This window comes from Humulus lupulus, chromosome 1, assembly GCF_963169125.1.
Source record: "Humulus lupulus chromosome 1, drHumLupu1.1, whole genome shotgun sequence".
Taxonomy (NCBI): Eukaryota; Viridiplantae; Streptophyta; class Magnoliopsida; order Rosales; family Cannabaceae; genus Humulus; species Humulus lupulus.
The window spans coordinates 306,344,998-306,358,900 of record NC_084793.1 but is presented as its reverse complement, the minus strand read 5'-3'; the positions used below and the strand labels follow the sequence as shown (position 1 = coordinate 306,358,900).

At 34.6% G+C, this 13,903-nt stretch overlaps 3 protein-coding genes across 3 annotated transcripts; 1 reads left to right on the top strand and 2 right to left on the bottom strand.

Annotated features, from left to right (window-relative positions):
- The first annotated feature begins 1,295 nt into the window (after nucleotides 1-1,295).
- LOC133781196 (lipoxygenase 2, chloroplastic-like) lies at nucleotides 1,296-5,297 on the top strand. Its single transcript, XM_062220289.1, has 4 exons — nucleotides 1,296-1,423; nucleotides 1,685-1,853; nucleotides 4,404-4,618; nucleotides 4,941-5,297. The coding sequence occupies exons 1-4, from the start codon at nucleotides 1,296-1,298 to the stop codon at nucleotides 5,095-5,097; spliced, it is 669 nt and encodes a 222-aa protein (XP_062076273.1). The 3' UTR covers nucleotides 5,098-5,297.
- A 1,099-nt stretch (nucleotides 5,298-6,396) lies between these two features.
- Nucleotides 6,397-9,398, bottom strand: LOC133781179 (uncharacterized). The gene is made up of 3 exons (XM_062220288.1): nucleotides 9,368-9,398; nucleotides 7,651-8,868; nucleotides 6,397-7,553 (listed from the first exon to the last, which is right to left on the bottom strand). Exons 1-3 carry the CDS (start codon nucleotides 9,396-9,398, stop codon nucleotides 6,397-6,399), a joined length of 2,406 nt encoding a protein of 801 aa, XP_062076272.1.
- Nucleotides 9,399-11,558: 2,160 nt separating this feature from the next.
- Nucleotides 11,559-13,127, bottom strand: LOC133812696 (peroxidase 72-like). Its single transcript, XM_062246493.1, has 4 exons — nucleotides 12,808-13,127; nucleotides 12,527-12,718; nucleotides 12,272-12,437; nucleotides 11,559-12,181 (listed from the first exon to the last, which is right to left on the bottom strand). Exons 1-4 carry the CDS (start codon nucleotides 13,033-13,035, stop codon nucleotides 11,766-11,768), a joined length of 1,002 nt encoding a protein of 333 aa, XP_062102477.1. The 5' UTR covers nucleotides 13,036-13,127; the 3' UTR covers nucleotides 11,559-11,765.
- Between the last annotated feature and the right edge of the window lie 776 nt (nucleotides 13,128-13,903).

The following is a 13,903-nucleotide window of genomic DNA, read 5'->3' as shown; positions in this document are numbered from 1 at the left end:
TTCTGAGATGGGTGAGAGGGAACAAGTTCCCAAGTAGCATTACGAACCAAAGCATCATATTCCTCCATCATGGCATGACGCCACTGGGGATCTTTTAGAGCTTGAGTAATGTTACGGGGTTCCGTTGATTGAGCTTGAGTAGTGGTTGGATTGACAAACTTTGGGTTGGGCTTAACAATATTATTTCGTAGACAAGTGACAATGGTTCTAGTGGGTGGAGGAGGTGGTGGTGAAGGGAGATTAGGTGAGACAATAAGAGTTGGCGGGGTGGTGGACGACGGCTGGGGAGGTGAGGGCGGTGGTGAGATGGTAACAGTAGGTGGTGTTTGAGGCTCAACAATAGGTTGCACAGTGGGCTGCATAGGAGGCGGTAATGCAATGGGAAGGGCCACTGTGCACCATTCAGCAATGTTGGTAGGAGAGATGGGAGGAGATGTTGGACTAAAGGTGGGAAAGGGGAAGACATTATCCACAAATCTGACGTGCCTAGAGACATACACCCTGTTAGTTGGAAGATGTAAACAACAATAGGCACGCTGTGATGGAGAGTAAACTACAAAGATGCATGGAAGAGACCGATTATCAAGCTTATGACTAGCATATGGACGCTACCATGGGTAACACAAACTTCCAAAATTTTGCAATTTTGAATAGTTGGGTGCAGTCCCGAAAAGTCGAAGATAGGGAGAATCATTATTAAGTGTTGGAGTTGGGAGTCGATTAATCAAATATGCGGCTGTAGCAAATGCATATGGCCAATAATTTAAGGGAATTTTGGCATGAGAAAGAAGGGATAAACTAGTCTCGGCAATGTGCTTATGTCTACCCTCCGCAAACCCATTATGTTCCGGAGTGTGAGGAGGAGTAGTAAGATGAGAAATGCCATGACGAGCAAAGTAAGGTTTAAGTTTTACATATTCCCCACCATTATCACTAAACACTTGAAGTATTGGCTTCTTAAAAAATTTCTCAACAAGTGCTTGAAAATGATAAAAAGTTTGTTCAGTGTCGGACTTTTTTTTGAGAGGATATAACCATGTGTATTTTGTAAAATGATCAACAAAAATCACATAATATTTGTAATTGTCATTTGATAATAGTGGGCTAGACCATACATCAGTAAAAATTAAATCAAGAGGAGCACGAGAGGTAAGAGTAGAATCAAAAAAAGGTAGCTTATGGCTTTTATTTATATTGTATGAAATACAATGCGACATAGAGAAATCAGAAATAGATAATGAAAACTTGGGTCTAAGAATAGAACTAGATGGATGCCCAAGCCAATGATGCCAATCATGAATGGGTTTTTTGAAACTTGTGTAGACTCGAGGAGGTTTCGGGTGCCATTCATAAATACCAGCTTTAGATGGCCATTGGAGAAGAGTGGTGCCCTTCGATTGTTCCTTGACACGAAAAAGAGAAGGTAAGAATTCAATTGAAGTGTTATTTTCTTGACAAAACTTTAAGATGGAGAGGATATTTCGTGAGATAGATGGAACATGTAGGACATTAGAGAAATTAAAAATTTTATAAGGAGTGGTGAGAGAGAAAGAACCAGTATTTGATATGGGAAGGAACGAGCCATCACCAATGGCTTGCATATACTCATGAATCGATTGATTAGTGTGAGTAAGTTTGGAGAGCTGAGTCTTTATTTGTTTGACGTGACCACGTGATGTACTAGCATATGTGGAGGAAAGGATATCCCACGCCTCCTTGGCAGTGCTAGTTTGAGAGACAAGAGGTACAAGACTTGGGAAAGGGCCCCAACGAGAGCACCAAAAACTAGTCGATCTTGGCGGAACCAAGTCAAGGCTGCTGGGTTGGGGGCAGAAACACCTGCAGTGGTGATGGTTTTGGGAGGAGAAGGAAAAGAGACATCGATATATTTCCACAGATCATAACCAAGAAGTGTTGCTTGCAACTGAGTTTTCCAGGCCATGCAATTGGTGGGTGTTAATTTGATGGTGTTTTGCAATTGGAGAATAGTAAATGGCTTAGCAGGCTCATTAGTATTAGTAGGGGTGGCAATTTGGGTCACGACACGACATGACACGATTAAGGTAAACACGAACACGACACGTTTAATAATCGTGTCGTGTTCGTGTTTGAGTTTTTGACACGTTTAATAATCGGGTCATGTTCATGTTTACCTTAATCGTGTCGTGTCATGTCATAATCGTGTTTACCCATTTAATAATCGTGTCGTGTCAGACACGATAACACGAATACTTTATATAGGTTTTATGATTTTTTTCGTATAGTTATAATTAATCGTGTCATAATCGTGTTATCGTGTTCGTGTCGTGTTGACCCGTTTAATAATTGTGTCGTGTTCGTGTTTACCTTAATCGTGTCGTGTCATAATCGTGTCGACACGAATCTGACACGTTTACACGAATTGTCAGCCCTAAGTATTAGGAATGGTGGACTGCTCATTCGCCATTGGAAGGAAGAAAAAAAGAAGGAGAATAGGGTGGGATCGTGTGGGCTCTTGATACCATATAAAGGTTTATAGAAGAGATAGATTTCTCATTAATATTATCAGCCTTTAAATAGGCAAATACAGGATATTTACAATATATTTTGGAGAACCAATTCACGTAAAGTAGTGCTAGAAAATAGCAGTAAGACTAGCTAAGCAAATATTAATTAGAATAAATATATATACAAAGCATATAACAGAATAGACTTTAATTTGGAACAGACTTTGCATTGTTGATATCGTCTATACCAACACCATAAGGAGGTGGCGTATCGCTATTGGTGCAATCCAATATTGGAACCCACTTATTTGAATTTAATAAGCATTATGGGGTATAACTAACTAATCATGTGGTGTTGAACACCTTAAGGTGTCAAATAACAACACTCTACAAAAAAAATTAGAGGGGTCATGGCCTCCCCTAGTCCCCTAGCTTCATTATTAATTGGGAAAATACTATTTTGACCCCTGTGTTTTGCTCGAATACTCGATCGGCCCCTGTATTTTGCTAAATGACAATTCAAACCATCTGTTTTTTCAAAATGAATCAAAACACAGGGGCCAAACTGTAAATTCAGCCCATTTGGGCTCAGGGTATTATTTTGATCCATTTTGCAAAACACAGAGGTCGATCGAGTATTCGGGAAAAAAACAGGAGCCAAACTGATGTTTTCCCTTATTAATTCTCATATTTAATTAAGCATGGTCTAAGCTCCGGATTATTCCAATGAGTACGAAAGTGAAGCACTAGATTAAAAATCCCATGTTGTGGGGCGTCTCAAGGTGGTGCCTAAAACAACATGAACGAGGCAGAGAAGCCTTCGATTGCAAGATGTTTTGGCCACCACATATCGTCCTCTCGACAATCTTTGAAATTGGTCCAAGAATACATCTTGTCCTTGCCAAGGGTGGTGTGAACACTTGAATTTGGCAATTGATATTGTCATTGCTAGTGATTGGATGAAGCAACTAGGTTGGTAACTTGGAAGCTTTAACGCAACCACAATAGGGTTTCAACCTATGGAATTTGAGGTATTAGAGCACTCTCAATAGATGAGGTGGGGCGATTTTCCAAGAAACAACATCTGTATTTGAACTATCATATCCACATCAAATAAATAACATAAAACATACATAAAATGAGTATAATTTGAAAATAAAAAATCATAGTAAATAAAAATACATAAACGGGTATGACGCGTAACAAGCAATGCCACCACCGTCCCACTGGACTTGCCAATTTTTAAATGAAGAATTCTCACTCCTCACCCCATTTATTTCAAAGAAAACTTACACCTTTAGGAGCAGGTGATCATGTTGTATCGCCTTGTTGGACTAAATTCTCATTCCTAGTTAGCCACCGTGAAAGAGAAAAAAAAATAAATGTGAGAGAATTTTTCCATTTTTCTACTTTTGAACATCATTTCTATATTTTAGGAATTTTCAAATTCCTCCAATTACGTACCCATAAATTTGGTTAGAAAAAATTACACACAACATTGTAAATTTAAAAAAAAAATGAAAATAAAGAATTTTATAAAAATTACAAAAATACGTGTAATAATTTTTGAGGAAATTACACCACATATGAGATTTTTTTTATAAACTTTGAAAAATTTGGCAGTTTTTTTTTTTAAAGTTTTTATGGCATATTTTTTTTGTTTATATTTTTATGGAATTTTTTTTCCCATATATTTGTAAAACTTTATTTGTATACCATATTTTATCTTTTATTATTTTTTAGTACCTATTTTTGATATATTTTGAAATTATTTTAATAATTTTAATCTATTTGTGTTAATTTTTATCATTTATATTTGATAAAATATTTTTTTATATAATTCTTTGAAAATTCCTAAATTTACTTTCATCATCTATTTTCATAGTTTATTATTATTCCTAAATTTATCTTTTACAGCTCAGTGCTATGCATCCTATCCATAGATTGTTGAAGCCACATTTCAGATACACAATGGAGATTAACGCTCTTGCTCGAGAAAGTTTGATTAATGCAGGTGGTGTCATTGAAACAGCATTTGCGCCAGGAAAATATTCTATGGAGTTGAGCTCTGTTATCTATGACAAACAATGGCGATTTGACCTACAAGCATTGCAAGCTGACCTAATCAATAGGTATATGTACCTTATTATTATTATTATTTTTTGGTAACCGAGGGTATCAGGGGCCCCACCCCCACTAATCCCTCGAGGTCCTGGCGCTAACCCTAAGTGGCACATTGGCCCCAAAGGGTATTTTTTTCGACCGGAGACTGCCCCAGTGGCCCCAAGAAGGTTTTCAGACGCTCGTGGGGAATCGAACCTGGGATGGGTAAGATCCTCAAGTTCGCCCTTACCACTTGAGATACCTCTTGGGGTTTATATGTACCTTATTATTATTTACATCATATAAACAAATAAAGAAACAAATCAATAATATTGGCCTCATTATTTGTAGAGGAATGGCTGTTGAGGACAAGAATAGTGAACATGATCTAAGGTTAATAATTGAAGATTACCCTTATGCCAACGATGGTCTTCTCATATGGAGCTCTATCAAACAATGGGTCACAGACTACGTGAACCATTACTATATGCTAGCTCAAGCGAGGTAGAGCGTGATGAAGAGCTACAAGCGTGGTGGACTGAGATCAGAACTGTAGGTCATGTTGACAAGAAGGACGCACCCGGGTGGCCGGACCTAAAGACGAAGCAAGACCTCATAGACATCGTCACCAACATAGCATGGACAGCCTCCGCTCACCACGCAGCTCTCAACTTCGGACAGTATGCTTACGCCGGTTATTATTCCTAAATTTTCATCATCTATTTTCGTAGATTTGATTATTTTATCATATTTTTCTTGTTATAAGCTTCACATTTTCTGGGCTCAATCTATAACATACACACACATATATATATATATATATGCATAGATTTCTATAGAAGAAGAAGTTAACCGATTCTGCAGTCATCGTTTGCTGGTGTGGCATCATCAAGAATCACATCAAAACAATTTTGATTTTTTTTTTTGTGATAATAATCATACGCCACTGTCTATTTTTTTTTAATGATGTGTGGTAATCGGTTACAACTATAAAAATCAATTTTATTATGTAAGAGGTGTTATAGTAACTGGTTACAACTATAAAAATAATTTTTATTTTTTTTAAGTAATGTACCATTATCAAAATATCAACTGAATTGTAACTGGTTACTCAGTGAGATTTGGAAGAAAAAAAATGATATGAAAAAAATAAACTAAATTGATTTTGAAAGTAACTGGTTACAACTAGGTCTGAAAAAAATGAAAAAAAAACAGAGACAGTTGCATTGGTAAATGATTACTTAGCCAGACTTGGAAAAAAATAAGATTCAAACAGAAAATCTAAACTAATCATAATCGTAACTGGTTACAGCGAGGTTTGAAAAAAAAATCAAATCTAAAAAAAAAACCAATTGCTATGGTACCTAGTTACTTAGTCAAGTGTAAAAACAAAATCAAATCTAAACAAAAGAATCTAAATTAATCGTTATCGTAACTGGTTACTCATAGGTCTAAAAAAAATCATATATGAATAAAATTAATCAGACGTCATGGTACCTGGTTACTTAAACAGGTTTGGAAAAAAAAAATCCAGAAAAATCAAAAGTTTTGTTTGCTTGTTTTTTTATTTCTTGTACTTGTATTCAGTGGCGGACCCAGGATTTGATACTAGGGGGGGCATAAAAAATATTTCTAACAAAAAATATTTCTCAATGCCAAAAAAAAAAAAAAAAAACTAATTTACTGTGTAAATATTTAAAGTTAATATTGATTACAAACTCATTCAAACCGATGCTTAAAAAGCATTCTCAATATTCCAAAAAGTTAAAAAAATAAAGCAATCATTCAACACATATATTTAAAGTTGTCATCGACGAGTTTTCATGTTTTGAAAACGATGAATAATAGTCTCATTGTCAATAGTATTGAATATATCTTTTTCAAGATACACAGTCAAGCTATCATTCAACCATTCATCTCTCATTTTGTTGCGCATTTGATTTTTCACAATGTTCATAGCTGAAAATGCCCTTTCTACTGAAGCTGTTGCAACTGGGAGTGTTAATGCCAATTTAATAAGCAAATATACCAATGGATATACCTCATGTTTATTTGTCTCCACTAATCTTTTTGAAAGGTCAGCAATTCCTTTTAATTCTGAAAATTCAGTATGTGAACGCAAATCATCAACATAAGTTTGAAGTTGAAATTCAAGTACCCTCAAATCCACTGTAGAAAAATCATGAGGATAGAGCTGAGCAAGACGAATTAGCTTTTCCTTGTCAAAAGCATCAAAAGAATTATTTGGAGACAAACATGCTACACAAAGTAGCAACTCAGTGTTAGCTTCATTAAAACGACTATTTAGCTCTTGTAGTTGTAAATCTATCACACTGTTGAAAAAATCAATACGAAAATAGTGAAAATTTGTAAGCTTCAGAGCTCTACGTCGTGATTTTCCTTGAGCATAATACATTCCATCCATATTTAGAACATCGATATTGAATTCCACACAAAACTTAGAAACTTCTTCTACTAAGGAATCCCATCCATTATCTCTCATTATTTGTAATTGCTCCTTGCATACTTTAACTAAATCCATGGCATTCACAATATCTTGATCACCTTTTTGTAAGACTTGCGACAACTCATTTGTGATTCCAAGTATATTTTTTACCAAATGCAAACTAAACACAAAGTCATATGATTGCACCACTTGTAACATAATAGATGCTTCATATTTTTGGTCACTATTCAAACTATCATTTGTAATTTCCTCAAGTACATCAAGGATAGATGAAAACATGATAGTGAAGCTTACCAAAGTGCCAAAGTGTGATCCCCATCGTGTATGACATGGACGCTTAATCCCATTTTCTTTATTTAAGCCTTTTCCACTTGAAAGTTGTCCACTTTTTAAGGCTTCAATGACTTTCTGAGCTTGTTTTTCTCGAAGAATGTCACGACGCTTAGATGATGCTCCAACAATATTCACCACATTGGATACCACAGTGAGAAAAGTACCTAATTTTTTTATTAATACAAATCATTAAATGGAAACATAGTTACATAGTTTATTAAATAACAAGTATTAATATATAATTACAAGAAAAGAAAATACCTATTAAATCATGTTTTTTGGCTACACCCATGAGTGCTAATTGAAGTTGATGAGAAAAACAGTGAACAAAAAAAGCACATTCATTCTCCTTCATGATAATACTCTTCAAACCATTGAATTCTCCACTCATGTTACTAGCTCCATCATATCCCTGACCTCGTAGTCTAGATATGCTCAACCCATGCTTAGAAAATAGCTTATCAATTGCTATTTTTAGTGAGATTGCTGTTGTATTTGGAACATGTTCAATGCCTATGAATCGTTCAATCACATACCCTCTCTTGTCCACATATCGAAACATTACAACCATTTGCTCCTTTATAGATACATCACGAGATTCATCAACTAAAATAGAAAATACAGCATCTCCCATGTCTTTAATAATAACATTAATTGTTTCAACAGCACATGCATTTACAATGTCTTTCTGAATCCTTGGGGAAGTCAATCTAAGGTTTTCAGGAGCATTTTTCAAAGCAACAGCTCTAACTTCCTCATTATGATCAGCCAAAAAATTTAGAAGTTCAAGAAAGTTACCTTGATTATTAGAATCTTCAGACTCATCATGACCACGAAATGCAAGACCTTGTCGTAGAAGAAATCGAATACTGTCAACTGATGCAGTTAATCGAACACGGTAACTTTTTCGATCTTTGTCGTTTTTCTTGACAAAAATGTGTTGAATTTGTTGTTTTTCATTCATCAAGGCTTCACATTTCTTGTAACATTCGTAATGAGAACTATCATGTTTTCCAACATGATTTGCAAATGTTTCTGTTTTCTTCCAATTTGAAAAACCCTTACTAACAAATATCTCACCACCACCTTGTTTTCCATTATTTTGCTTAAAAAGATAACAATATAGACAAAATGCGGAATTTTTATCGATGCTATACTCTAACCAAGTAGGAAATTGATCATACCATTCAATGTTGAACCGACGCTCCACGCCTCCAAAAAGTTTCGGAAGAAATTTATGATTTTTTGGTTGACAAGGCCCTTGCTGCAAATAATGTCTTCGAATTTGATCTTGAATATTCAGGCTATAATCTGAAATTGGAATTCGCAGTCCAGGATCAGTAGGAAGATCACTCATATCAATTGAGATGCAATGTCTCTTTGTACTGCAATGGCTTTTTGTACTGCAATCAATATCTACTTTCGGTGCCGGAGGATGTGATAAATTTGGATCAATTCTTTTATAATATCTTTCCATACCTGTTTCAAATATGAAATAAAAATAAATTTATAAAACAAGAAATTATTATCTGTAAAATATATTAATAATGGTCTATATTGAATAATTTGTTTATAGAAGAAACATGGACAATGAGGCATAATTATAATTATAAAGCTGCAAATATATATAGCACATAAACATAAACATATTACATATATATTAATTTTTAATAAATTAATGTCAATTTGTCTATTAATATAAATCCAATCTATGATCTGTTATATTTATATATTATTCTTGTCCAATTTATTGGCTTTTTTTAGGATAAGTAATAAAAAATAAAATTTCCAAAACAATAAGAAAAATGGGCATGCATTTCAATTCAAAGCCCATCTGAAACTAACTGAAAAAAAAAATTACTGTCTATTTAAAACCTATTGACAATTGCAATGTAGATAAAGAATTAAAGATAACTCCAATGTCTAAGCATCAAATATTCTAAAAAGTAAAATATTATATTATATATTATAAACTTACCTTTTGAAAATGTGGTCCCAGATCCAGTCATGGAGTCTTGGAGTAGGTTTAGATTTTAGTCTTTGAGACTTTGAGTTAAAAGATTCGTACAGATAATAGATTAGAAGTAAATAACATTATAGAGAAGTGTTAGAAGATAAAGAACTGATAAGTGATATGTTAGAAGATAAAAAAAAATAATAAAGATTAGAGAGATAGAGTAGTAGGATTATAGAGAAGTGTGATAGTCTGATAATGATTAGTGATAGATAGAAAAAGGTGGTGTGAGTGGAAATATGTGTATTGATAGAAGTTTAAGAGTTTATTTTATTATATTATTATATATATTTTTTGAAGTATTATATTATTATTTTTAATTTATGTAGAAAGTTACTTTTTGAGATATTTGAGGGGGGCACTACACGTGATTGAAGTAATTGGCATTAAAGTTTTATATTTTTAGCAAATAATTAAAGGGATTTGGAAAAGTCAGCAGGGGCAATTGCCCCCCTAGGTAATAGGTAGGTCCGCCTATGCTTGTATTCTGAATAATTTTTGTAAACCTATGGATACATTTTTTGAGCAAACGTTCTAGTTCTATTTCTTTAAATAATTAATAAACACATAAATATTTATGTTAGAACCTTATTTGATGAACGTTTGGCTGCTAAACCTATATCCAATTGATCTAAACATCACAGGGAAGAACCTTTTGACAACTTTTGCCATTTTCAACCAAACATCTTTATGTAGTTTTCAGAATTTCAGATTCTCGTGGAAAAAAGCAGTGCGAGAAAGTTATCTATAATCCCAGGTGCCAAAAAAACACAAGTATGTTTTCAAATATACAAATGTTTAATATCAACACTATCACAGTAGAGTTGCACGTTTCTGTTAGGAATAACAACATATATTATTTGACTCTGTTTGGTAGGAGGTAGGAAAAGAGTAAAAATGGGTGAGGAAAAAGAGCACACTCTTCTCGTGTTATCTTTGGTATGAGTGGAATCACATAATATCAAAATCCCCTCCCCTGTTTAGTAGGAGGGAGAGAGTAAAGAAGAAAGTTTTGACGGAAAATTATCATACTACCCTAGGTAATTATTTTTACGATACGATGTTAAAGGTAAATATGTAAATGTAATTCAAAGTAGACTTCCAGTGAGCATTGATCACCTAAATTATTCTCAATATCTAAACTAACAATTTGCTAAAATAAGGAATTAAATTTCATCTACTTAACTCATCTCTTCCCTCAAATAGTCATACCAAACAAAAATTCTACCCTTAAAATCCATCTACTAATCAACCATTTTTCTTACTTCCACTTCCCACAAAACACACTCAAAACAGAGTGAAAGGCAACGACCAAAAAAAAAAAGACTTACCTTGGTTTCTCCAAAAAAAGGCATTGGTGTTCCCCCATAACCAGACTGGGATGATATGGAAGGATCATTACTAATCAGCTAACCTAAGTTTTCATATGTTAAAAGTACCTTAAAATATTCAACTACCTAGTTTCTTATACTACCCTAGTCTACATTAAATAATAGCAGTCAACTTTTCTTAAGTACGTTTCTTAAATCAAATCAAATATGAAGTCAAATACTTGGTTACTTAAACAGATTTAGAAAAAAAAATCCAGAAAAATCAAATATGAAGTTCAAAATCAGATGTGAAAAAGAAGAAAAAGAATCAAACTAGATTTGAAGAAAGAAAAAGAAGAATAAGAAAGACCGAATAAGAAGAAGAAGAAGAAGAAGAAGAAGAAGAAGAAAGAAAGAAAGAAGAAGAAGAAGAAAAACCAGTTTGTCATCGTCGTCGTTGGAGGCAGCGACAGAGGTAGCATCGCCGGAAGAAATCTGAGGAGAGATCGTGAGAAAGAAAATAAGAAATGAGGAAGAAATGGGGGAGGAGAAAGAAAGAAATGAGAAGAAGAGAGAGATCGTGAGGAGAGAAGAGAAAATAAGATAATTAAGTTTATGGTAATTTATATATTCTGTTATATATTTGGAATATTTAGTTAAAGTTAATTAAAAAAACCGTTAAAACAAAAAAAAATTATGTTATTTACACTAGAAGAGATATTGATGATTTCAAAGTTAATTATTTAAAAATAATATTATAATGCTAGCTAATTCTTTCTATTTTTATATATTGATTATAAAAAAATAATTATAAAAATTCAACTAAGCTTAAAAAAATTGAATGCTAAAATGAAGTCTTTATATTTATTATCTCAAAAAGAAAATGGAGGTCTCCTTAAAGTTGGAGCACTCACAACAATAAATTATGTAAAAATATATTTCTTCAAGATATAAAGAAAAATGATCAAAGAACACTCCATCAGTAGTGTCTACTGTAACTTAAAAAAACACAATAGATGTCATTTCATCAACTTCTCCACTTATATAGTGATTTAGTAACTGTTGATCCTTCTGCAATTCTTTCTGATCTCTCCCCTTGACCCAGTCAATGGAGAAATATTTCCCATCTTAACCATTGACTTGGCAAAGTGCTCAAAGAAGAGCTCATTGTTCTCAGCATACTGAATCACCAAGTTCTTGGAGGCTTCACTACTGGTCACAAGAACTTGATCAGAGCTCAAAAGACCCTTTGAGGCCAACAAGTTCTTGTAGTAGGTGTTGTCAAACTTGGTTGGGCTAACAAAGTCCAAGAAGAACAGGTTCTGGTCTGAGCCGGATCTCGGGCACCGGTTTCTCAGCTCTGCAGCATAGCTTGGGTGAAGGGTGTAGTCTGGTCTGCCATTGCCTGTTTGGTTGTAAAGTCTCTGCCTGAAGCTGGTGCAACGAGAATCTCCGATGGTGTGGCTTCCTGCAACATTGTTATTATAACTATGTTATGACCAACTAAGTAGAAAAAGACAGTTGAAAAAAGAGAATAAAAGTAGTGAACAAAGTGTACCAGAGAGAGCAACAAGATCAACCAAGTCAAGTCCTTGGCGTTTGAACTTGGTGAGAATGGTTTGGAAAGTGTTGTTTGGAGCTGGGATATCGTTGTTTGAGCCACTTAAGCTTGCTCCTCTGGCATCTCTTCTTCCAAGAGGGACTTCCCAGTTGGGTCCACCACTCTGTAAAAATCATACCAAAGCCACTCACCTAGTCAATATTGGTTATGCCAAAACATTACAAGGTCACACAAGTTAGTGTATTGACTTACGATAACAGTAGAATCTCTAGCAGCCAAAGCCAAAATATCAGCACAAGATACAGTGTTGGGACACTCCCTCTCAAGTGCAGCCTTAATCTCATCGAGTACTTCGAATCCTCTAGCTGAATTCTTGTTCGGGTTGGACCTTTTCTCGGTCACTATGTTCCCATTGCTGTCGAGCAACAAAGATGCATCACAGCCCTGAAAAAAAGTAGATGAAAGTATTTGAATAATTATAGTAATCATATAGTACTAGCAGCAAGGCTTTTAGTTCATTCGATCATATTTACCTTAACAAAACAATCATGAAAGTGCAGCCTAAGCAAGGAAGCAGCCATGCGAGCCTCTCTAGCTACAGCCATGGCTACAACTGACTTGACAATCTCCTGAGCTCTGGGGCATGAGTGGTCGTAAAACTGCGGGTACAGATAACCGCCTTGATACTTGTTACACAAGCAAAGTGGGGTAAAAGCAAGGAGAGAAAGAACTAAGAGGAAACTCAAAGATTGCTGAGCCATAATGTTTGTTCTCTCAATCAAAACTCTCTAAGGACACAAAAGAAACACTTGGTATCTTTTTTTTTTCTTTTGTAAGATGAGAGAAGAAGATCACAAGACTTGGTTTGATGGTATTGAAGGGAACCTTAAAGGGTATTTATAGGACTGAGTTTGTGGAATAAGTCTATGAAGATATATTAAAAAAAAAAGAGAACAAAGCTGGAGTTGTTAGATAGCTAAGTTTAACTTTACACTAATATGGCATACGATACAAAGATTAAAGCAGGTTGGAGTTGGTAGAATTTTCCATAATGATGTCTAAACCAATGAAACAAACAATCTTTCTAATAATTTTTTAAATTTACAAGATTGGTGGCAGAGTTCCAAGATAATTTCATGAAGCAAACTAACTTGAAACTAAAGTATCCAATTACAGAAAGTTCTTGGTAAGTAACACCAAGTCTATTGTTACTATCATTTTGAGAAAGAAACGAGAAAAAGTCTAACAACAATTGAGCAATAATAGAAGGTTTCTTTGTTGCTCGTTTGCCAGTGCTCTTTGGAGTAAAGTTATACATGAGTTTGGAGTCTCTTGGTGTATGCCCTCATCTTGCGCCCACTTATTCCTCTCTCATATGGAGGGCGGTAAGAGGCAGCTGCGCTTGTGGCAGTGTACTGTTCTAGCTGCATTTTGGGCTATCTGGTTGGAGAGGAATAGTAGGATCTTTGACGCGTCCTCTTCTTCAGTAGATACTCTTTGGGATAAGATAAGATTCTGGGTAGCCACGTGGATGTATAGAACGAAAGATTTTGAGGATGTTTTCTTTTTGGACCTTCGTAGGGAATGGGTGTTTTTATGGTTGTAATCTTTGTGTTCTTTTTTCCCTTG